This window comes from Coturnix japonica, chromosome 15, assembly GCF_054131305.1.
Source record: "Coturnix japonica strain WE chromosome 15, WE-NBRP24, whole genome shotgun sequence".
NCBI lineage: Eukaryota > Metazoa > Chordata > Aves > Galliformes > Phasianidae > Coturnix > Coturnix japonica.
In genome coordinates, this window is record NC_140677.1 from 15,439,973 (window position 1) to 15,465,408 (window position 25,436).

General features: G+C 38.4%; 2 protein-coding genes across 7 annotated transcripts in view; one reads left to right on the plus strand and one right to left on the minus strand.

The window, feature by feature from the left end:
• CENPP (centromere protein P) overlaps positions 1-25,436 on the plus strand; it is a 100,054-nt gene that overhangs the window by 59,986 nt on the left and 14,632 nt on the right. The gene's annotated exons all lie outside the window — the stretch shown is intronic.
• Positions 200-16,477, minus strand: ECM2 (extracellular matrix protein 2). Of its 4 annotated transcripts, XM_015874669.2 has the most exons (11): positions 15,326-15,389; positions 11,888-12,201; positions 7,737-7,925; positions 6,404-6,940; positions 5,963-6,078; positions 5,495-5,630; positions 4,163-4,320; positions 3,442-3,581; positions 2,377-2,703; positions 1,418-1,661; positions 200-831 (listed from the first exon to the last, which is right to left on the minus strand). In XM_015874669.2, exons 2-10 carry the CDS (start codon positions 12,174-12,176, stop codon positions 1,454-1,456), a joined length of 2,100 nt encoding a protein of 699 aa, XP_015730155.2. In that variant the 5' UTR covers positions 12,177-12,201; positions 15,326-15,389; the 3' UTR covers positions 200-831; positions 1,418-1,453. The 4 variants fall into 4 exon arrangements, with proteins under 4 accessions (XP_015730155.2, XP_085373165.1, XP_085373164.1 ...); XM_085517039.1 differs by lacking the exon at positions 15,326-15,389 and adding an exon at positions 16,252-16,477 and having other exon boundaries at positions 200-1,661; XM_085517038.1 differs by lacking the exon at positions 15,326-15,389 and adding an exon at positions 16,135-16,256 and having other exon boundaries at positions 200-1,661.

Sequence of the window (25,436 nt, forward strand, 5' to 3'; positions counted from 1 at the left end):
ACTGTTCTGTTCTGACTCCAAAACTGTTTTCCTTCAGTCTCTCTGTTTTAATACTGTGGCGTTATCGTAGCATCGTAACTTTAAAGTCATGTTTTGTTATCAAGTGCTTCTTGTATGAGGAACTTATGATAGCATGATGTTAAATAAGCTTGACGTGCATTGTATTAAGTGACCAGAGGAAAAAATCTTAAACAAAAGATTTGCATAAAATTCACTTTTATGATATCTTAAAAGTGAAAAAGCACATATTATAGATACAAATCACTACAATATGACTTCTGAACACACTTTACTAAACAAAATATCCAAAGCAATTGTTTTACAAAACTCCACATGCCTTAGGAATGTTTCTTACATAGAGATTATGTTTTGACGCCCTGCACAATGAAGTAACATTGTTCCTTGCAGACGACAGTTAATTTGGATGAGAGAACTTTGACTTTGACCTTGTGGTTTTGTTTTTATCGTTACTGTATAGCTTCAGAGAAAACAGAATTCAGGTGTTTCTGTATTATATCCATAATGTGCTGAAATGTCTGTTTGAGGGCTTTGCTGTTAAGTGGCCATGAACAATTCTTATGCTGATTACACAGTGTGTTTGCTGGCAGTAGATTGAGATGTTTGGGAAATGCATCATGAATCCATTTAGAGTGAGGGAAAAAATTGCAGTTCAGTAGTTGGTATGTATCCCCAGAGGGTTTTTATGGTATGCAGTTGCTTACAGCTTTTATGTGCCTTTCAAACTGGTCAAAATGTCAGCGTTAAGCCATTTCATCCTTTATTCCCATCCGTTCTGAAGAAGATATAATTAGACAGCAAACCTATATAGTACTGGGGAAAAAAGAATGAATTTTGTTATTTCTTGCAGAACAGCCTAAGAAAAAGCGGAAAGTAATTGCATGAAAAACAATGACCTGTCAGTCATGTCTAATAGTTTATTGTCTGTAACTTACTCTTTCAAGGAAATACTGTGTGTTGGAAATTGGGTAGGAAGTTTTCTCTGGTACCATGTGAATATTAAGAAATGTGATTCTTGCTCTACAGGATGTTCGTAGGTCAAGGTCTTTCATTGGTATCATTTTAAAAACTAATGATATGCTTAAAAATGGTTTAAATTCAATTAATCAGATTAGACTGGACCAAGCTGACTGCTTGGCTCTGTTCTCTTCTGAACTTCAATGTTGTGGGGCTGTGTCTGAGGTCATAGTTTTGTTTATTGTATTTAAGAAAAAGTTTTGGAAGCAGAAAGAAAAAATTGACAGGTTTGAGCTTCTATTTTTACATTTAACATTTGTATAATGAAACAGTATTAAGAAATACAATACTACCTTCAGTAAATGTCTTCTATCTTATTTATAGTATTAAGAAAGGTTAGATAGAAATAAGCAGGCCTGTTAGTAGCAGAGAATAAATAAACCTGTTTTTCTAGGAAGACACTTCTGCAATTGGGTATTTATTTGGTCTTCTGTGGCTTAAGAACAACACTGCAGTAGGACCTTATGCATGAAAACGAATGTGGTGATAGCTGTCTTGTGTTGATGTAGTTGTTTTCAAGATGAACGTGTTCCAAACGTGAATCTTCACTCTCATCCTCTTCACTGTTGTAATGAACATCATCATCATGGAGGTGAGTCTTACAGATGCGTTCTGGAGGGACCGTCCTGTGACATTGTGGGAGGAATGGTATTTTATTGATTAAAGACAACTCATAATTCCTAATTTATTCTAGAGATGCAAAGTATTAATATTTGAATGTGTTTGTCAATATTTTTAAGTATTAATTTAAGACTTTTGGAAGTCATTCTTCTTTAGATTTTCTCATTTATATCACGTGCTTTTTCTGAGAGAAGTATTGCCAAGTTGCTTGAAAGCGTGAAACTTTCTGCATTACATACATAAACCCCTTATACTTTGTTGTGAAAGGAAAGTAGAAAGGAACTAAAGAGAAGGCCTGATTTCACAGCTGGGACTGACTGAAAAATGCTCAGAAGACTCTTTCAGCTGAAGATTCTCTTCAGTTTTTGTTCATGGGTTTTTTTTGTAAACTGTTTGGTCTGTGATTCAAAAGCAGAAAGAGGTTTTACTTCACTGTGTGCATCCCATTGTGGCTGCCTTGGTGGGAATGTGGCCCAAGCAACATTACAGATTGCTTTTCTGGAGAGAGCTGCTGCTCAGCATCTGTGAGCATTTTCAGAAGTAGGATAAAGGGTGAAACTGCAGTTTTCTCCCATTATGTGCAGAAGGAATTCTGCAGTGGAAGACTCAGGATTTAGTTCCTCCTTCAAAATTTACAAGAGAAATTATTTACTAAATGTGAAAAGTTCTGGAAAGAAAGCATGTCTTGTAACATTTTAATGATGTTAAGCTTGCGTTTACCTTATTTTATTGTTGTTTAGTCGTAGAAAACGTAATTTTCTCATTTCTTCAATTCCAAATGGTACAGACCTTAAATCGTTGTGATCCAAAAACAACTCTCTCAGAGAGTGGTATGCTCCAAAAAATGATACTGGATCTATTCCATCATCAGTAAGTTTGTTGAAGGACAGGTAGAGATACTCCAAACCTGGCTTCATATGACCAAAGACATATCCTGGAATCCTTTCAATCTGATTTCCTATAAGTATCAGGTGGAGTAAAGATTTTGGCAGGTAGGAGGGAACGTGATACAGCTTATTGTATGAGAGATCAATTGATTCCAGGTTCCTGCATGAAAGGAGAAAGAAAATGGGACAGAAACATCATAACGTGCTGCAATGTTAATGCTACATTCTGTACAAAATAACATACAGGAATGAGTAGAGACAGCTTGAACAGGGGAAACTGGTTTGTGATTTATAAGCGCTGACAATCGCAATAACAAATTATACCAGGACATCCATAACAAGCTTGGGAATTTACCATTCATCTCATTGGCCTGGGTTTTCAATTTTTATTCTAAAGCCCATATGAAAGTGCTTTGTGAGTAGCTGCTTCAGCATCATTCCAGAAGCTGTTGATAAAGGCATGATTCTTTTCAGATGAAGCAGTGTGTGAAACCAGAACTGAACTCTGGCTTATAGGGCAAGGCATGCTATGTGACTGAGCAAGTAATTTCCGCATGGAAACTGCATGCATGTTCCATGTACTTTAAGTAGTAAAACTGTAAATATTAGTAACTTCTATGTGACAGAGGAATGATTAGGACTGCAGTCTTATTTTGGTGAGAGTCGTTCTTATGAACACCAAAATCGTCCCATTGTTTCTGCTATTTGGCCTACTTAGTTATTGAGTGTTCGGATGGTTAATGACATGCTCTGCTCATGTTCTGCTCTTGCGTGATAGGAATGCACAGTCTTCCCTGCTTCTAACTTAGCTAGAAGTTATAGCATATAAATATTGATTTCATTACCTGACTCACCTGTAACAGAGAAACATAAGGTATTTTAAATATCTTATACTCACTCTTGGTTTATCCAAGCCAGAGGTGCTATTCTGTGTTCTTCTAATTTGTTATGCTTTAGCACAATGACGTTTATTTTTCTTGTATGGTTAAAGCAAATTTCTGACACTTCTTCAATTTGATTATTTTCAAGATAGAGCTCCTACAAGTACATTTGGAAAGAAATTTTGTGAAAGCAAAATATGCTTTTATTTCCCATTGCCAAGTAAAAATGTGGTTGTTATAGGTCCTTTGTATTACATGGTAAATCTTTTAAATTGTGGCTAAAAAACCAAATAATCTGAACCAGGGGTTGTAGATGTAACATCACTTTGATAAGCAGTATTTTTCAAAGGAGTTGGTTTTCCTCATTTGTGAGAACAGAGATTGCTTTGAAAGATCAAACAGAACAGCAGTTCTTTAGTTTGTCTTGCCTGAAGTTTGTGGTGTGGGATTGATGAGATTAATAGGAAGCAGGTAAATATATACGTATTTCTTTTTCTTGAAAATCACTAGTGGGAAAAACATCACAAAATTTTACTTTCTTAATATATTTGCTGGGCACCAGCGAGGTTTGAGTTGGTGCATAAATATGTTTCTATGAATAAGACTTAGGACATCTCAAAACAAAACCATAACATTCGGATTGAATTTGTCTGATAATAGTAAAGTAGGGAAAGGAATAACAGTTACTGAAAATGGCTGAAAAAGTAAAGCTTGTTTTGTTTTTCTTTTTTGCTTTACCTCAAGTGTGGTGGGAAGACCCTGGGGGATAATTCTAAACTTATTTCTTCCTAGTCGCAAATATGAGAGACTTTTCAAGGGGTAGAAGGCCAAAGGACTGACGTTTGCTTCACTGAGTTTATTTCCTTCCAGTTCCAAGGTGACCAGGTTCTTTAAACCTGAGGAGAAAAGGTTTGAAGCTCTGTTAGTGACTGGCATCTCAGTCTAGTTAATTTTAAGTTTAAAATTTACCCATCTTAAGCATTACAACAATCACAGTAATGAAAAATCTTAATGTCTTCCTGAAAGGGTTTAAATTCATTATCTCATTGTCATAGAATTATATTTTTAATTAGTTTGTGGAATTATTGAAATGTGATCGAGGCTTCTTTGTGCAAAATGAAGTAGCTGCAAGAGCTATGGGTAGTTCTACCCTTTAGGCCTCATTACTTAATGCACCAGATGCTTGCAATGCTGTCTTGATGCTGACCTTTGTGCAATTAGTTGCCCAATGATCCCCCTGGTCTCTACTCACTTATGTGACAGTGGGTACATCACCCTTGCTTACTCATACCTTCCCCTCCCTGTTGGATGCCCTTCAACCACTTGTACCAAGTGTTGAGAGCCCTTTACGGGGTTCCTTCTAAAGGAACAGATCATGTAGATCTCAGACATCCAAATGCAGGCCACAGAAGAAAGCACTGATTGGTGTATATTAATGAGACATACTATTTCATAAGAAATTCCTCATTCACAAATAAACCTACTTCTGTCTTTGATTTTGTTTGTTTTTTACAGAGACTTTGATCATTTTAAACTTAAAGGCTCTCATAGCCCCTTGTCCTAGTTTCCTTTCTCAGCTCCAGCATTTATATTGCTCCACAGAGAGCTCTGTCACCAAACTATTCCAGTTTCCATGGGGACCCTTTTGGCAGAAGAGGAAAGGGATCAAAAAGTTCAGCTAAAGTTATGGCCTGGATCAACCCACATTTAGCTTTGCTTAAATTGGTTGTGAGTTGCTCTGATTATGTTATGAGACGCAGAGTGGTCAGATTATGGTTCAGGAGCAGAGGTATCTTCAACATACTCCAAATCAACCTCTACTTTGTAACCTTAAATGTCACTTTGCTGTGAGGGTAGTGTTTTCATGAGAAGGGAAAATGCAATAGTTAAAAACTTGCAAAACTTTTAGCCTTTTTGTTTGGTTGGTTGGTTTTGGTTTGGTTGTTGCTTTTTTTTGCCTGATGGAAACGTGGCACTCATTATATCTGATCAGATGAGTTTATTTTGAACAGTTTGCTTTCCAAATGTTTTTTCACGTTTTTGTATAATTGGTGTTATTTTCCTAAATACCTTTCAAGGCATCTTCATCAATGGCATGGAGTTGGTTGTCATTTATTTTTATTTCTTCCAAAGTTGATGGCAGTTCGGAGGGAATATGTACCAGCGTGTTTCCATCCAAATACAAACGCTTCAGCTTTTTCAGGGTCTCAATTAAAAGGATGAGTAAGAGAATGCAAGTCATCAAGTTGTAAATAACATGGGTAAACGTATGTTATAATCACAGTTACCATTTGAAAACTTCTAAGCAGCAGTGCAGTAATAGGTAGTGCTTCTCACTTATGACTGTTTAACATTTAATGCTTGGTTTACTTCATTTAAAAATCTCTTCCCAACTGCAAGAGAAATTCTTTGAAATAGCCAAATTTTAACTGGTTGTAAATATACAATGTTTACATGTTTTAGATCCAGAGAATTAAAACTGGAAAAACTTCAGGTATTATTCAGCCATTGGATAACATAAAAGTTGGGCTTTCTTACTTTGAATGCGTGTGGACCTATACCAGAGGAGGAAATATTATTTTTACTTAAATCGATCCATTCCAAATTAGGTATCCCATTGAATGCTTCATTGGAGATGGTGGTAATAATGTTTCCTAGGAAAGAATTCAAGAATGTAGTTAGGACTGTGAATTACAGGATGTATTGAGTTGTGCAGTGATGTACATATAAAAATATAACACCATTTTATTATGTACAATATTTGTGGATATATGTATATTCATATTAGTATTTAAATTCTAGTGCAAATTAGCATATCTTGGCATTTATAATTTATCGTGTTAAGAACCCTAACTGTAAGGTAATGAATACATTTATATGATAGGAAATTATAATGTATTAGTGCTACTGCTGACTGAATTTGAAATAGGTACTATTAATTCAAGAGAACAAATAATGTAAATTAGACCCACTAATTACCTGTAAGGTCTAGACTTGTTAGATCTGGATCTGAGATAGGAGGTATTTGTGTAAGTTTGGCGTTAATACAGCTTACTGTGGATTCTGAGGTGGAGCATGCAGCTGGCAAAGGAGGAGCTTCTATTGGTGGCACAGGAATGGGGAAAGTATCATCATCTTCATCACTTTCATTCTGTTCTTCTGCGTCTCTCTCTCTTGTTCTTATTTCTTGCCTCTTCTTTATTAGGTCTTTTTCAAGTTGCAGCTCTTCCTCTTCAAATAATCTCCTTCTTTCCTCATCCTCCTTTCCATCGGGCTTCTCTTCTTTCTGATAGGCCTTATGCTTCTGATGATTTTTTTTGCCTTTCTTTTTTCTCCTCTTTTCACCTTTCTTAAGAATCTCTTCAATCTCTACCACTTCTATTCTAAACGGTTCATTCTTTTCAGTGTGAGTTGACAGCACGTTGTGGTTGTTGTCGAGGTCGTTGGGTTCTGGCGAATCACCAGACAATTCAGTTATGTCACCCAGTGAAACAGTATTTGAATCCAGTGAGGAGGCTGACCAGGTAATGAGAATTTAAAAAACAACAACAAAACAATCTGTTAAAGTTTTAGTAATTATTCCTTTCATAAAGTAAAAAGATGGTAGCTGTAGAACTGTAATATTCTCCTCAGATGTTGATTCAGAAAGAATGAAAATATGCCCTTATATTAATGCTCGACAGAGGAGTCAGACTGTGATGAATGACTAAGCCAGCTATGCAAAATGTTTTGGTAATGGGAACAGGGGAAAGAAATCACATTACCTCCCCCATTTTCCATCTTAAAAAAAAAAAAAAAACAAAAAAAAAACTTGTGTATAATTTCTTCAATGAAGCACAAGCGTGGTTGCAGCTCTGTTGGTTCACTTCACTTTCCTCTCTTAAGTCAGCTGAGTGCATGTATTTTTACACTTTCAATAAGTATTTACCAGACTTTATATTGATCTAGTAAATGTGTATGTTTGGTGGCCCTGCTAGGCAGGGAGGTTGGAACTACATGATCCTTGAGGTCCCTTCCAACCCAGATCATTCTGTGATTCTGTAACCAGATGTTTTCTGTCTTGATCCATTTACACTTGTATACAGGAAAAGAAAAGCAGAAAAGAGAGACAGAAATACAATGATCTTTATGTATTCTCTAAATATTAATACAAACTCACCTAGAGCTGCTTTTACCACATAATTCAGGGCTTCTTTTCTCTACAGAAGTGTTATGTATACCAGGTAATCCTTGATATTACTAAGTGTATATTTTATGTAAGGTTTTGCTTGAGGTAGTTTTAAAATAGTAAATATATTATGGTGTACTGTACCAGTGTCAGAACAAACTGGGCAGCATTCTCCTGCAGGTATGATGGTTTGGGGACATTTCAGGGGGTGGCACATGGTTGTATCACAGATCACTTCTCCTTTTGAACAGAGGCACGTAATGCAGGGCTTGGGAGACCAGACAGCTTTATCGAACATTATCATCCCATTGGCTGTGCACTGCCCCTTCTTTCCTGAGAGAGACAGAAAACTGGAGTTAAATAGCTTAAACGTAATTTAAAGCAACAGTATTTAGAAAATCACTGCTATTTTGTTCACATCTTGAAAACATATGAAATACACACTATTCTAAGAACCTTATCCTTATCCCTTGGTTTTCTTGACTGTACTGTCTTCGGCTCATTAGTAGTCTGTAATCTCTCCTTGATTCTTTGCCATTCAGCTGTGAAGGCAGCCAAGGGAGGGAAACACAATTAACGTGTGTGTAGCTGTTACCTGCTTACAGCTTCTTGTCAGCAGAGTGCAGGCTTTCTGTCCCTCTATCAGCTCTTTTAGGCAGTTGCTGTAATATTTCACTTCCTTCTCTTCCTAGCCCAGCTGATGAACACTCCTACCAGCTTTGTCTTCTGGGAAAGCTTTAGAATTCAACTTCAGAGATATTCTTAAAACAGGAAAATTTGATCTAAATGGTGAATGTCTGAGAGTCTTGTGCATGGCAGCTCCTCTTTCCTTCCCATCCTTAGAAATGGAAAGCAGTAATCATAGACTTCAGAGAAAGCTGTGCATAGATTGAGTGGAGAAAGAAGCAAAAATTCTCTTCATCTGAGTGATATTAAAATAAATCATAAAGATCTTGAGAATAACTTTTTCCAGGTCCCCTTTTGTTTCTCTCCTTTGCAGTTGACATATCTACTGATGTCTTGCCTGCTGATTGAGGAAGCTTTGTTAAGGCTCTGTGGAACCAGGAGGATGTCAGTATTCACTGTATAGTGACTGTTCACAGCCTTAATGTAAAATCTGTTCAGTAGTCTCTCCCTTTACCTTTCTATGTCTGAAAAAAAAACCCCACCCACCCCTTTGCTTAGAAAGCAGCCAGGTTTGTGCAACTTCTTGTACTAACAAGTACGTTCTCCAAACACTCTGAATGCGTATCTAATGAAAAAGAGATTTCCTTGGGGTACCATTTGGATTCTCCAGAAAAAAAATGTATAAGGATTACATTGCAATCTACACTCATATATCCAGTAGGCAAATTGTTCAGGGAGCGTGAAGACTTAGGAAGGAAACTAGTCCAAGTCTCTCTCTTTCCTTCCAGTGATGGAATCTACCTCAGCAAATATTTCCCTAGGCAGCTGTCATCCAGACTCCAGGATAAACATTGTGCTTTAGCATGACGTTTTTGTTGTGGGATTTTTTTCCTTTTAAGTGAAGAAAGGCCAAGACAGATTCTTTATCCCATGCAGTTCTTTTCCTATTAGCAAGCATGCTTCCAAACTTAGTGAGAAGCTTTACTTAACGCGTCCTCCTTTTCTCTGCCTAATTAATGAAATAATGTATTGCTGAGGGGTTCATTTCAAGCTGAAGTTTCTTTGCACTTTCCTGTGCACAAAGAGAAAATATCCTTTTTATCTAGGGATGGATCGACTTTCTCCTTCAGCCAGTATAAATATTGTCTAATACAGTAAAAAATTTTATCTCAACTGAGCTCACATGCAGGAGGCTTTACTTTGACATGGACAGTGTCTCTGTAAGGATTGTGTGTAGGATTAGTTTCCCCACTATCTGCCCTGGTCCATGCTTGGTTGCTCAGTTGTAAAGGGAGGGCATTCAGGATAGTCTGTAACTATCCTGGCAAGATCCTTATAGATTTGATTCCAATAAAAGCCTGAAATATCTCTGATATTAATATTTAACTTAGAATCTGTCATTTTGTGAAATCCTTTAAGGCATTTCAAGTCTCAACTTCATAATAAAAGGTATTTGTGTTGGATATCAACTTGTCTTCTAGGATAAAAGTTATCAGATTAATTCTGTGATTGGCTGGTAAAAAGAGGGAGGAATTAAACATTTGTATATTACGATTTTTGAAGGGCCTATTAGTCTAAGTTGTGTGTGTATGGTTTCTGCTGCATAAAGTTGTGCTCTTATTAACTCAAGCCATGTTAACTGAAGGAGGAGGATATGAGTTAGCCCAGGGCAGATGTTACTTGGCTGTAAGTCCCTGTCACTGCTGCATCCTGTCTTCTGTTTTTTATGTGCTTGCCAAGAAGCCACTATTTTTGTTTGAAATAATCTGCAAAGGAAACATATGCTTTTGGAATTCACATATGGGAGGGAGTAAAGACTGGGCTGAGATTCCCCTTCAACTTCCTATCCATCGAGTAGCCTCAACATGGTGGCATGCAAACAGAGAAGTGAGATTTGTGAGATGTTAGGAATAATGCCACAGTGTACCTTTGATTCTGCTCTGCTTAATAGGGAAACCGTAGTCTATTGCAGGCAGACAACTGTAAATTATTTTATGTTGTGGTGAACTGTTTGAGTTTGCATGATTTTTATAGGGAGAGAGATCATCATCATAGAGATGTCCATTTCCCATGAAACCTCTATTTAAGTTGTTAATTTTCAGCCTGCAAACTGTATTTGTAAATTGTTTCTTTTTTCAGGCTACCAACAGTAGATTAAGTAGCTGGAAGAGTGAAAATTTGGTTCTGAGTTATGGATTGCCTTTTTTTTTTCTCTGTTTTGACACATGATTAATAATGGTGCTCTATTATTTAATAGGATCTGTTTTTTCCAAATCTGACATTAACTTGCAAAAATTTTGAACTTTAAAAGCTAGACTGAAAAATACCTTGTGGTTGAAGTCTTTGGCATGTAAGCACAAGACTTTTAACCTTTGGAAATATGGTGTAAATCCAGCATGAGGTTCCAAATAAAATGAGTTCAGTGGCTTTAGCTCAGCTTTTGGATGGGAATCCACATAGAAGGAAACAAATGAGGAGGTGGCGGGGGAGGGACCATGCATTATTTCAGCATGACTGATGGTCTCTGATAGACTGGAATAGCTTACATAAAGAGTATGCTATTTATGCGGTATTTTCCTCTGTTTAATTTTAAAATATATTTTTAATTAAACAGTTTATGTGAGTGGTATTTTAGTATGCATTAGAATTATTACAGTCGAGAGTTTTTTTCTAGTTTCCCAGTTTAAACTCCTTACTTAAAGCTATTCTATTTGAAACGGGAACCTCCTCTAGGGCTTCTGCTTTAGCAGAGGGGTTGGACTGGATGATCTCCAGAGATCCCATTCAACCTCTACAGTTCTGTGATTGACCTAGTGCTCGTGCATCATATGATGCACTGAAAAGCATTTTGCCTATAGAAATAGGTTATTATTTCATGGAGAAAAGAGGTAACTGTGGCTTTCTTGTTTTCTTCATAAAATTGCATGTGATATTTTTATTTCATATGTGATCTTTCATTGCTGGAATAGAAGTTTTTATGCCTTTATATTTTTCATGAGCTGTTGAAGGGACATGGCCCTGTACTGGTGTTTCACAATACCTGAGTGTCTCCTCTTCAACCTTTGAACTTCTTGCTATGGAAAGAAGTGAGGCACTGTAATATCTGCATAATTTTTCAATTGGTTAAATACTGGGTTTTCAACACGGAAACATAGTATTCAGTTCTTCAGAATACATCTGATTTTTAGACCTTTGTTGAATCTTAATTTCCTGTTTTGTTGATCCTGATTTCCCATTTGGGACATTGAAGTCACAAACATTGTAGAGCAAGAGTTCTCCTTTTACTGCATCAAGGATCAGAAAGATATTTAACAACTCTCTGTCTTCAAACACTTGCTAGTCCTGCATTCTTTGAGGGGGCAAATAATAATATTTGAAAATATTATTCCAGCTAAACTTCTATTAGATGGAGCGAGCGAGAGTGCAGAAAATATTACTGTTTTGTGGGATCATCTATAAAAAGATTAAGCATAGGGGATTAAAAGGTTCATATACTAAACACAGAATTATGATAATTGGCAGTAAAATTAGGTTAGACAAGGTAACCAGGTCTTAATTCACTGTGTGTTGCAGGTAGAGCTGAAGTAAAGCCTTAAGGAGTTTAAACATTTCATCTGAAAACAAGAGAAAAAACTGCCCACTCCAAGTAGTAGAGGTATAATTCTTACCTGGTAAGACACTGTAACTAGATTCATGTCCACCCAGACCTATGAGAGAGTCAAATACTCCCATAACACCATCATCAATATTTATGAGAGGTATGCTGTGTGTTGCGGGAGATGAAAGCTTCATCCTTGGCTGTCTGAGGACCCGGCGCCCTGCGTAGGAGCTTTTCCTCATCCCTCTGTGTCTCATTCTTCTCCTTTGCCTCCTAAGGGCTGCACTTGTTTCATTTTGAGACAAATCAATACACAGTGAAAGAAGCAGGAAATAATAGATGAATGATGAAGCCTGCATGTTATTATATGGTTTGGAAAGTGTCCTGGAATGGGAATAAAGTAGACAGTTAGATATCTGGAGAGCTTTATTAAGATGTCAGACGAATGGCAGACTACTTAAAGCAAGAGGACCAACATATGGTACATCTAAAACCAAGTTTCTTCTTGGAAGCAAATTGCCCTGGGACCTCATTTAAGCAATTCAACCCTTGTATTAAACACAAAGGTGCACAACGGTCAAATTCAATCGTGTAATTGGACAGAGTGATATTTTATCAGCTGACTGATGAACGACTCCAGCTGAGCATGAAAGTGTATCTTTTTCACCAAAATTAATCATTAGCTTTGCATCTGGGGGTTGCATTTGTACAGGTACTTCAGATGTGCAGAGCCAGAAGGCATTTCTAGTTTAGCAATTGTTGCAGCTTCCAGCAAGAGAGTTCCTGAGAGCTATAAAGTTTCTGCTTTGTTTTGGTTGCTAATATTTCCTCCATGTTCTTCTATCTTCTGAAAGCTTTTCTTAAGTGCATGCAGTCTAAAAATGATGATCTCTACTGGGTTATTTTCTGCATTTACTTCCTAATCAATTGAGCGTGACTGTATATCCGGAGCCTTATTGCATTACTTACGTTCCACGTACTGTCACCAATAGGTGGCAGAGCAGTCAGGACCCAGCAGTGTGCACGGTACACTATGAAGCATGGCTGTAGTACTGCAGTAGCTGGTCTGTGCATGCCCAAAGTTCATAACGATTATTATGGCATTGTTTTTTCAGAAAGGAAACTCTTGTCCTGTGACCCATGTAACTGAGACTAAAGACACGGGTGTTCTTGTAATGCTGAGTGAGCGACTGCTGATGGGATATTGGAGATCTGGAGCACTTGGTCATTGAGTCTCAGACACCGCTTACAATATGTCCATGGTTTTAGTCTAAGAAAGTCTAAAGGGGATTCAAAATGGCTTGTTCTTAATGTTGCTCAGCCTGGCTTTACGTGGAGCTTTTCACCTTGGAGTTGCCCATATTGCATAAATACTAGATAGAAATGCAAGCAGAAACTGCATTTCTGCCTGAATAAGCTTTTTTTCTGTTGCATGTTTTTATGCACTTTGATATTTTCTGCTTTATACACTGGGTTGAGGTCCTGGGACAAGCCTCCTAATTTTTTCTGTGACATAAGGCGTACTGGGATTTTGTGCTTTTGATGCTTTCCATGGCATAACTCTCATATTCTGTTTTTAATGGCAAGTTGGCAGTAGATGAGTTTATAAACAGCACAGTTTTACTCTTTCCCAGTGTCACAGTTTTTATGTTCAACTAATTTAATTCTAAAATATTACAGCAAGTATATATTTATTTGCAGCTCTTCATTAAGCTAAGCCAGTACTCCCATATTAATAGAAATTGAGACGGAAATCTCACACAAATTCCTGTAATGTGCCCTGCAATGGAAACAACCCAGGCTGTGTGTTACTCAGATCTTTCTACCCACCAGAAGTCCCTTATTCCAAAATAGGCTCTATCCCAACCTTTTCTTTAAAGAAATTATTGTTAGTTAACATTTCAAACAGGTGCAGAAGCCTGCAGGATGCATTGGTGGTGTCTGTTCCGTTTCAGAAAATGCTTGTCTCTTAGCACCTAGTATTGCAGGACAAATGGCCTAATGGCTTTGGTTTCTGACTTCCTTGCATGGTAATAACAGACTATAAAATTACACAGTAAACTTCTGTGTCTTTGAGCAAAAAGCAGAAGGAGCCCTCAGGGAAAAGTGAAAACACAAAGGAAAGCCTTGAACATCTGTATTCATTCTGTTGAATTAGTGACATCTCAATTATGGTTACATTTTATAGTACGCTTTATAGTAACACATAGCTACGTAGTTGCAATGCTGGTACATGACTTTTAATGTTTAACCATTTCTTCTTGTGACCAGTCTTACAGCAACGAGACTGAAATATTTTCCATTCTCAATACAGGTAGTTTTACACCTCAGTATTTTGCTCTTGACCTCAGTGTTAATAAGAAAACTAAAGTAAGTTCCATCATAAAGCTTTCATAAAAATTCTACAATTAGAAATTTACAAACAAAACCAAACCAACAGACACCATTCCCCTCCCCTTCCACCCAAGGGATGTCTTTCAGGCCAGCCCTGTTCACGTGAGTCCATACACTGTATTTCCACAGCAGCTGTTCCATACTGAACACTGAGTGCTACTCCTTAAGGCCAAATTGTGTTCCACACACACAGAATACTGAAATATGCCTTTGTTTCTTACGCTGGCTTATTTGATAAGTGGTGTCTCACATTTTCAGGCCCAAATTTTCAGTGTCATACAAGAAAAAGGCCTTCAGTGTGCTGGGCTTTGTACACCCATGAGTAGAATGCTCAGATTTTAGGAAGATACATTTAGTTGAGCTCCAGACAACTTCTAAGTTGGGGGAAATTCCACCTATTCAATTTATATGGCTTTTACAATAAAAAGATTAGGCTTCAAAATAGAATTATAGATGGCTAATAAATTGAACTTGCTATGATATTTTGTAGCCAGACACACTCGGTATGACTACACCTTTCTGGTTTTACCCATGAACATTTGGATCATGCATCCAATATGTGTAAGCATTCTTAAAACCTTTGTCATGTAACACATTCCATAGTTTATAACTTCCAAAGTGTTTATCTTCAACAAGTCCAGTAGCATTTTGCTGCCATCATAATGGAAAGAGTTAACTTTTAAAACAGCAATCCATCAGCAGTACCAGAATATCAGGATTTATTCAATAATCTTCCTTTATCTAGTCACTCTATATTCAAACGCCTTTCTCAGTTGTCCTGGTCGTTTCTCACAATAAACAGGAGTTAAACTGGTTTACCGAGGCTTTTCACACTCTCCTCTTTAAATTGATTGCATAGAAATGAGTTACATTTAGCTGTACCAGCAGAACTAATTGCGCTTTCAGTTAGTTTAAGCTCCAAGTGTATGGCACGCATTCACACCAAACAAAAAGCAGATCAACGGGTATTGCACAGTTTATCTAGAAAAGCATTCATGTTCAGTATTACCAAATATAGCTAATATTATTTCATACATATTTGCAAAGTTAGCAAGTAGTTTAAGCCATTCAACGCCACGCTTTAAGCAGTAATTTAAAATGTAAAACATTTTACCTTGTAATCTAACCTAACAGCAGAATCTGCTTGGTGTCATTTAGTCTCCAGTTGCAAATGGAATAAAATCACACTGATATCTTTAAAACAAACAGAGGAACAGTAGGGGTTGTTGAAACATGTTAGATGATTCCTGTGTTAAGTCTGAAATCGCTTCAATCCCTGGGGACAAAGCGCTGCTCTGTTCTGTGTGCAGAGAATCGGCTACAACTGTAACTTGGGGAACTAAAAACCTCCGTTAAGCAAAATGAAAAGCAGCACAATGTCTTTGGTCCGTAGGCTGACAAGGCACAGCTGGAAACTCTCTCTCAGTACTTACAGTTGCATAAGGAACAAGAAAATCGAGTGTTTTCAAAAGAACTGAAAAATGTGCGTTCGGTTCTGTTTTATGTGCTTTAGAAAAATAGATTCCAGGTGGTGCCGTTTTAATGCAGACTTACCGTTTTGCAGAGATAACATATATTTTGGCAAGCATAAACTTAATGCAGACACGTTTATTAAAATTAAAGCATTTTTCCTAAATTCTTTTTTTCGTAATCCTCTCCTGCAATGTATAGCCTATAATCTATCAGAACCGAAGCATTATATTGGAGTCTTAGCATGGAAATGTTTTCTTTTGTCCATTTACAGCAATGATTTCACCATAAGTTATAGCTTATGCATGGAAAATAGAGTCGCTTAAGCATTTTCCCTTCGTTTTTTGTAAGGGAAATTACATCCTGAAACATGATACTGAGGCACAGCAATCCAGAAGTAATCCAAATATGAGAGCTGAGTGTGGGGGAAGGGAGGGGAAAACGGTACGTTACCACACATCCTTTGTGTGCCAGCAGAGCCCTTTCCTTCATCCTCAGGCAGAGCTGCTGCAGTTTGCCATTCTTGGAGGAGATGATGGATCTGCTTAGCTGCAGCAATGACAAACGTACCTGCTGGATGAAGTTAGGCGTCTGAATCCTTCTGACGTTAACAATTTGTTGTTTGCTTGAATTCACACCCTGAGGAATGCTCAGACAGATAGTCACAGGATGGTGCAGCCATTGCGTTAACCATAATTGTTAGCCTGCATGTGGAGGAAAGATGTTGGATAAGGCATTGTCTCTTGGAGTAGTGATTCGGTGTCCACTGTGCTTTGCTCTGCTAAATCAAAAGTAGAAATAACAAACTTTGGTGGTTTAGCTGCAGCTGCTTAAGAAGAATGGAGATGGTTATATTTAACAAATGAGACTAGAATCTGTAATGAGGTAGCTGGGCTCAGTTCCTGTGTTAAAAACATAGATTTGTATATAGAGCAGGTCAAACAGTAGAGGAACGGCAGATGACAGAAAAGGTTGTGTGCACCAGGTAAAAGATTTTTTGAGTATGAATGATGGTGTACTTGCAGAAGACAAAGTGATGGCATTCACTTCCTTATATGTTTTAATGCTACTACTTATGCTTCTGACCAGTGGCTCAGGATCACCTGCAGATAGTGAGCTCAGGCATCTCCTGAAAGCCTGCTGAGCTGGGACACAAGGTTGCCTGCTAGTGGCCAGTATGGGGGATCTGGCCAACCTTTGTTCATGCAAAACTCTGGTTTAATGCATCTGCTTTGGATGTGGCTGATTTCTATCCAGTAAATCCTCCAAGCTGGGCTTGTAGAGTTATGTCACCAATGTATTTTTGGCTACAGTGGTCTTGTAAATCATTTCAGGCATGTGCAGCTAATTGGTCTTTTCTCTTTCAAAAGTAGTATCCTGAGGGATCTAATATCTACTGTCTTCATGTGAATTATTCATTCTGCTTCATCTCTAAGTACAGTTCTGCCTATCCACCCCAAATGCACTGCTATTCATGGCATGAGTGAGCTGTGCAACATGCTATTGTCCATTTAGATGTTATAACGCAGATTTCTCTCCTTTGAAAAGTGAAGAGATGAACATTAAGCAGTAATGAGTAAAATAACTCTTCTATCTTATGGCAAACTGCCTCCACTCTTACACCATAAAATACATGAGATGACTGTGGAAGTCTGGAGCCTCTGGTGTGGATTCTTCATGAAATGTAGGCTGACCCTTGTCCTCAGAGTTTGTCATCTGTAGGGGAACACGGCTTTTCCCTCCCTTTGCTGCAACTAGCCAGTGGAAATTCTTCAAGGAAATCATCAGTGAAACAGAAGGGTTGGAATTTAGGTTGGCATCAGGCTTGTTTGTAGTGGTTACGGCAGGTTTTCATAACGTCTCTATTACCTATTGGATGACAAGCAGTATTGGAAGTAGGCTTTTAAGACATTTGATACAGTTGAAATAAGTGGTTGTTTTCTGCCTCAGAAGACATTCTTTTCAAACACTGGTCAAACACTTTTATGAGTATAATGGATCCCACGAGTTAAGGCAGCTACACTTCTGAACCACTGTACTTGTATAAAGTATTTTCTGAATTTTAATTACGGGAGGTTTTTAATCTGTTGCCACATTAAAAGGAAATTTGGTAAAGAATTAGAACCATAGCTTTTATACCCAAAAGTTGGATTCTTTACGTATCGGTGGTTTCAGTACAGTGTGACAGCAGAGGAAATACATGAACACCCTTCAGTGAGCTGATTTAATGCTAGGTGTGACCTAGCTTATCATAGTAAGGGGAAGAATGATTTATTTTAGGCGACTACCTATAATTCATGATATTGCTTAAATTAACTTCTTAACTTTCTGTATGAGCATACATCTGGATGTGGTGGAAATCACAAAATTATGGAGCAGTTCATGTCTGAGGGGACCCCAGGAGATCAGACCAGCTTTTAGTCCTGCTGGTCTCAAAAGGCATTTGCAGAGTTTACCCAGCTTCTCTTGGCTTCCAGTCCTCATCCCAGTGAGTTTGTCACTCACATTTCTGATATTCACCTCCCTGATGAGCTGTGCTTTGTGTTCCCCCAGATACAGAAAAGCTGCTTTGCTGCTTTTAGGATTTCCCTGAGCTGCCTTTTCTCCAGACTGAACCAGCATCTTTTTTCTATTAATAGTTAGCAAACCCCAAGGAATTTGGAAGAGGTTCAGGAGGGGATATAACATTCTTGGTTATGAAATGTCATTGGAAACAACATTAAAATAAGCTTCTCAAAAAAAACAACAAAAAAAAAAAGTCTGCTTCAAACTGATACATTTTCCTGATGTATGTAACTTGTTTCTCTTATTCCATGTATTCTAAACAAGATTAAAGAGAAGGCAGCATGTTTGCATGCCAGCATTGTTGGCTGTCTGAGTGCAGCTGGCTCTGAGCTCTCCTTAACAAGGTCTCCATCAGGATTGCTTACAGTGCTGTCTCTGGCTGGTGAGGGGTTGCCAAGTTAAAACCAGGCAGACAATGTATACAGCAGCCATGGAGTACAAGCTTTGTTGTTTCTAGGGTTGGAGTAAACACAGGGGAAATTATGACCATATTGATAGAAACTGTGAGTGGATATCACTGCAAATTTACAAATAAGAAAGTTGTTAATGTTCTTTCTGTAATTTGTACCAAGAAGCCCCCAGTGCCAGGGCCGTGTTGTTACATCTGTGTTGAGATGCTTAATTCTGTTTAGATAGCAATGTAACTTATTCTAGGTATTGATGTTCTGTTGGACATTATGAAATGAATGATGTAACATTTCCTGGAAAACATCAAGTTCAGAATTTTTCTTTGTTCTACAGTGATAAACTTATTGTAAGAAATATTGTGGTCCACATCTTCTGCATGACATCCGATATCAGAAAGAATCCGGGCTTTTTTTCCTTAAAAATACCTAAAATGACCCAGTGGCTGGGTTTATCTTCTTCCTTGCTAAGGTCTATGTCATGTTGTGATAGGGACCGTCCATCACTTCAGCTCCATTTTTTCCCCTTAAGTTATTAGGATGCTTTGCTGTTCCGTGTTTCTTTTTACATCCATACTTTTTTGAAGTTTTCTAGATTTCAGTGCTTTTACAGAATGCATCCATAAGTCACATTCTTGCTGTATATTAACCTACTGAGCAATATGGCACATATGACATTGAGTACCTGCAGTAGGTTAAGTGCTGGTTTATCTTGCTGGGTATTCTTAGCAAGCTGTCCCAACCAGGGCAGTGAGGAGATCTCCTTTGTGTCACTGGCCAAACTTTAGGTGTCCAGTCAAGATGGTTATGACTGCCTAGGTATAATATATATCTGTCTTCAGAGTGGACTTGCAAGTAAAAGCATCTGCTCAGTGCTGGGTAGTTTTCTCTCTTGTTGCTAATAGATGTTTCATTGTGCCTCCTGTTGAACTACACTATTTAGAGAAGGGTTCGGTTCAAGTAGGATCCATTATTGAATTGATTCCAAAAGCATTGCTTTGGATGTTATCCCTGTGAGTCACATAACACATCCACATGCAGGAACTTAACTCTATTTCTGCTTTGTTCAAGAATTCAAAGGAAAGGAGGCAGCACTGAAAATCACTGCAGCTTTTAAAGCTCTCAATAAAAGAACACAATGAATTTTTGAAGTTGTTTTGCTCTTGGTTGTCATGAAGGATCTTTGCAGTTGGGGTTCTTTGGTCAGAGACGAAGATGGAATCCTAAACTTTGGACTTAACCAGCGTGTTGGTTTAGGTTTTTTAGAATAAAACTCATGATTTTATAGTTGGAAAGAAAAGCGGTGGGAAAAAACAAATTGGTAACTGCTAAAGTCAGCATAAAACATGAGGAGGAGAATTTGGGATTGGCAGCACACAACATTTCTAAAACCTATAGTAGTTACTGCATTCCTTTTTGTAATCAGTGGTGGCCAATATTGTTAAGGAAAAAAGGATCAGAGAAGGAAAAAATGTCACTGGGAAACATTAGGGGAAATTAAGAACAGATTTTTCTTACTTATTTAAAAATACTACATTACAAAATGCAGTTAGATGGGAACAAACCTAAATGTGCAATATGAGATGCATGTAGCATTTTTTGCATAAAAAAACATCTCATTTCAACTGCAACTGCATCCCAATTCCAATTCTTCACTAAAGCACATAGAAGAGGTACAATATTGACTTCCTCTAGCCACAGCTCAGTGCCTTTAGGTTAGTTCAGTACCATACGCTCAGTACTACAGCACTGCTTTTACTTTGAACTTAGGTCTTTTCACTTTAAAGTGGCAGTTTGACACAAGGTGGAAACAACTTGGAAACATTTCCTCCATCTGGCAGAGACATTTTCACTGCTGATAAGGCGCACGGGCAGTACCTCACCTCACTTTTGGCTTGAGGGTTTCCCTACATGAAGGCTTCGTTTGGGGGTTGGCTTTTTTCATGCCCAGTGTTCAGGATTGTTCCTCATCAATATATACTGGAAGCTGAGAATGGAGAATTCAGAAGGTTTCAAAATGGGATTTGGAAGGTCACAGCAGCTGAAACAGTCATTTAATTCCTGGCAGACAGACATAAGTCTATGGGGTTTTCATTCATGTCCTGCCATTGCTTCTTCAATACGGTCCCACTTTTTTTTTTCAGCAGCCATCGATATCTTACCCAGAATTTCTTTTGTGCCACTTAATCAAAGATTGTACTAAAATGAAAATGTAGAACTCTATCTCAAATATAGAATATTAGAAACTTTATCTAAGTAGTAAGTAAATACTGTAAATAGACTGCTTAGAATTCACTAAAAATGTGAATATGTAATTATTGTATTGACCTTTCCCTATTTGTTTGCAATGATTTACTTTCCATTTACTTGATCAAGCTTGGTTACTCTTACCGTGTATAGGCAGAATGGCAAGAAAAGTGCTGATATAGGACACTGAAAAGAAACATTCTGAAAGGTAACACATTTCTTTAACAAACTTCTTTTGTGTATTATTGCCACCTTAAATTGTATCAATGTGGAATAACATCATACATATATATAAATGTATATATACATATTACAGATAAACAGCTTGCACCTGATGGGCAGACAGCGGGGTTCCTGCTGCTGGCTTCTTGCTCTCCTGAGCACCTGAGGTATTTTCACATCTGTGGGGTTGAATATTAACTAGAAAATAATAACAGATGCTTCACCACTGCGTGACTGCCTCAGCAAGGAGAGGTAAACTGAGGAGACAAGTATTTTGATGCTTTGTAGTTAAAATGAAGGGTTTGTTGGCAGCTGGTGCAAGAAAACACCGAGGAAAATAATGAAGTTTGCTTGCGGTTTCCTTTTAAATGTAAAAAGTCGTTGTTGTTGCCTGTTGATTCATGTTTTCCCCATTACAAATAGTGAAACCAAGTGATTTGTTTGGGTTAATTAAGCGGAAAATGGCAAAAATTACTTGTACAGTAATTCTGTGGTGAGCTACCAGTGAGAGTTTGAGGGGAAGAATGGGAAGCGCATATAAATGTGTGTACGTGCAGAGCTCATTTTAGTTAATTTAGTTGTTAATATAGCATTGATTTTTTTAATGATTACGGCATTCCTGGAGATCTGTAATTTCACAGCAAACGTAATTCAGGGTTGAGTGTAAGCTGAAAACACCTTGTGAAGCAATTACTTGCATTTGCTTTATGATGTGAGCAGCAGTCATGGCCTCGTTTGTGCAGACTGGGAGCTGCTATTTCCTGGAACTCCAGCAATGTTCCCCTCATGTTCTCTTACAGAACTGGTTGGTTTTGGGAATTGCTAAAAAAAATAATAATAATTTTTTTTTTTTTTAAATCACCAATTTCTACAGAATATGCTGTTGTGGAGGAATGTGTTTGTGTTGTGTAGCAACTTGCCCTGTTGAAGCAGAACTTTAGTGTTGGACCTTTTTCAAAGCTCAGTCAGACTTTTCCAATTCACCTGTTTTATTGTGATTTCTGCCTGCTCTTTGCCACACGCCCTTTGCATTCTGTTTCCTTTGTTATCTGGAAGTCTGGTGAAATGGCCGAAGCTGTTATTTTTGAGATACCTGCTGAATCTGTCTCTGAAATTTCTTCCCATGACATAAAGTAAGAGGCAGAAGCTTGTGGCTGATGGGATGCTCTCCCTGCAGCAGACGATCACTTGTGGCAGTGCATCCCCTCTTGTAAAGGTTGCAGGCCTTGCTGTACCCTCTGGGTCAGTGTTTGCACAGCTCGGGGCTTTTGGGTTCAAAACCAGTGGTTTCCTCCTTTGGAAAATAGCAACCTCATCAGCCAGTGATTTCAGAACTGAGATACAGTTTATTGCAATAGCAGAAGCCTTGGCAGTTTTGTTCAAGTCTTAGCCAAAAACTTGTCTCCTAACTCCCATAGATACCAGGCTGGTTCTTCATCAGGGTGCTTTATTTTCTGGCACAGTGGGTTAGGAAGCACTTTGCTACGGAAACTGCGCAGTTTTTGACCTAATAGTACTTGCCACTGGCCAGTTCCAATGCTGCAGTGCTCTGAGCAGCACTCCAACTGTTCTTTCATCCTGCTCGCTCGCTTAACAACAGCTGTTTGCCCGAAATAGTCAGTGTCAAGACATGAAATCTTCGGTGGCAACATTATTCATTCTTGCTTCAGTGCTGAGATGCACTGTCTGCAGATTGTTTTGCTGCTACTGGTTTTGTGGCTGGGCCATTAGTCACAGTGAGGAAACAATCCCTTTTTTCCATGCCTTCTCCTTTCTGATCGGATACACTGCAGCTGCCCAAGCAACTCTGCTGGCAAATGTGGGGCTGTCAGTAGCTGCTGGAAGGAAAATGGGGGCAGGAAGGAGAAGCCTGGCTTAGGTGGCCCTGGATACTTGTCTTATGAAATTGTATTTCAAAACAGAAAAGCAGAAATAACCTGACAGGGAATTATCTGTTCCACCAGCTGAGACGAGCTACTTCTGCCGGCCCTAACCAAGAAGTGAGGTATCTTCTCCTACTGTTTGAATCATCCCAGGTGCTCACCATCTCCAGCTGGTGAGCTGGAGCAGCAGTAGTGCCAGCGATGCCACAATGCCCCAATACGTTCCATATATCTGACTTTCTGTGGAAATTTCAAATGATTACAGAATTGCTGGATGTGCAGTAGTTGACTCCAGGCAGTGCACTGCTGTGTGTTGTGCATTAACAGCATCACCCTTCCATGCAGCATGACATTGGCCAAGGAATTTGGGATGAAGGCACACAGGGAGCAGAAGCTGCTTGTGGTTCCTCAGACACACTGGACAAGAACAAAGAGACAGCTGAGCAGCACAGACTTCTACAAGAACAAAATCTATCATTGCTGACAGTTGTTTGAAGTATATCTGCAATGCCAGCCATTTATTTTCACATAAAACTGCCTCAGAGCTGCACTGACAGTGAATGAGTTACGCCGGCAGCTCGTACTGATGTTACTATCTCTGCTTTGTTCTGCAGCAGTGCCTAGCAATAGTGCAAATATTTACACACACACATCAAAGTGCATTCCTGCCCACTGCAGCTTTTGCACTGAAAAACCAAATAAGGTGCAGTATAAGAGTACAGTTCTGCCTGGCAACTGCAAGTGCTTTCTTGTAGTGGGCACACTAAGGAATTAGCATCACTGCCCAAAAAATTCTTCTGCAGTTGACAATAGAAAATATTTAACTCCAAATCATCCTTGTTCTGAGGGGTTTAGTCTATGGAGTGCCATGGAGTTGCTGAGTAAATAGAGTTACAGTGTTCTGATGTGATGGTAGCTCCTTGTTATGCTTTCTGGGCTCTTGGTGCTTTATCTGTGATGCATTTTGTAGCTCCAACTTTGATGAGTTAATCATTTTTAACTGGTCTGTTGTTAGCGAGTTGGCTGCGTTACACCTTTACACACAGTCACTGTAAAAATACTGGGTGCTTCTGAGTACCAAAAATCTCCTCTTGTAGGTGTTTGTATCTTCTCAAGAATTTTTCCTTCTCACTCTTGTTTATGCTAAGAATGTGTTTGGTAAACCGAGATGTGCTTTGGACAGCTGGATTTGAAAAGCCCATGTTTGGATATATGAGAAAAGAATTCAGTGTGTAAAGTGTGACATGAGAATGGATTTGTCCTACATATCTGTATGTGTTTGAGCATTGACCTGGTCCTTATGACAGCAGGACAAATGAGGGCTATTGCACTACATACAATAGAGAATGCTGTGGATACTGATATCATCTGTGTGGAACTGAACAACGAGCACGTTTTGGTTCAAGTACCTATCACACAAGAAGTTCTTGTTAGTATTTGTGTAAATGCAGATACACCTCTATTGCTGTTGTCCAGGGGAGATTACAGTACAGCTACTGCGTAAGGTACCTTAAGAAATGGAGGTGGTGGCTAGTAGTTGATCCAGATCCTCTCTGTTACTGGAAGGTTTGCCATAAGTGATGAGAGATTAACTTCTTAAACAGTTTATATCCCTCTCAGAGGAATGGAAAGTGGTATTTTAGGTGTTTCAAATGGGACAGAAACCTTTTTACATGCTGAGACAAACGTTTGCCCCACAAAGCAGGGAACAGCTCTTAGGGCTCTTTCAAAACTGCCCTTCTCTGAGCTTTATTTCAACAGGACACCTAAGACCTTTCCTTTCACTGGACTATTAGTTGGCGCTCAGTATTCAGGACTAATGATAAATGAAGTTTATTAGAATATTTAATTCTTCCATGTGCCATCCTTCTGGCTTTTAGTTTCACTCTGCACACTCTGTATTACAAAGGCAACTTGATGGAGGGATGGAAGTGGTTGTGCCACGGAGCAACTGGTAATATATATTTGAGTATGTTATATTTATTGGCTGATGAAATAAAAACCCTCTTATCTCAGAGGGGTTTACATGAGAAGAAATCTCTTAAAGAACTCCAGTTATTGTACCAATATGCAACTGTTCTTTTAATAGTACAAATGGAGTTTATTAATTAGCAGTAGTTGAAGGCAGGCTCTTGTCCTTAAGGCAGTCCAGATGAAAGAACTGCAAGAGTAAATACCAAACAGATGCTGAATACTTTGTCTTAGAATAATAGACTAATCTTAGTCCTGCTGTGAAGGCAGTTGGTGCCTAATGCTGTGCTTGTTGGGATAACTGGTTGATTTTGGTTATGTCTCATGGTCATTTTTTTAAAGAGCATCAGGGTTCTTGGAGAAGAGCTCACAGAGCTTCAGAGCCCAGGCACTGACTACATTATATATGGTATAATAAATATATATGGTATAATAAATGATGACTAGTTGACAGCTGCTGCTT

Bases quoted from the DNA above. Each gene is read 5' to 3' on its own strand.
- ECM2 (XM_085517039.1), bottom strand. From the start codon at position 12,176: ATGCAGGCTTCATCATTCATCTATTATTTCCTGCTTCTTTCACTGTGT. The intron at 6,941-7,736 runs GTACAGTACACC...TTACCTGGTCAG, and splicing joins CCCAGTTTGTTCTGACACTG to CCTCCTCACTGGATTCAAAT. The intron at 1,662-2,376 runs GTAAACGCAAGC...ACAATGTCACAG, and splicing joins CTAAACAACAATAAAATAAG to GACGGTCCCTCCAGAACGCA.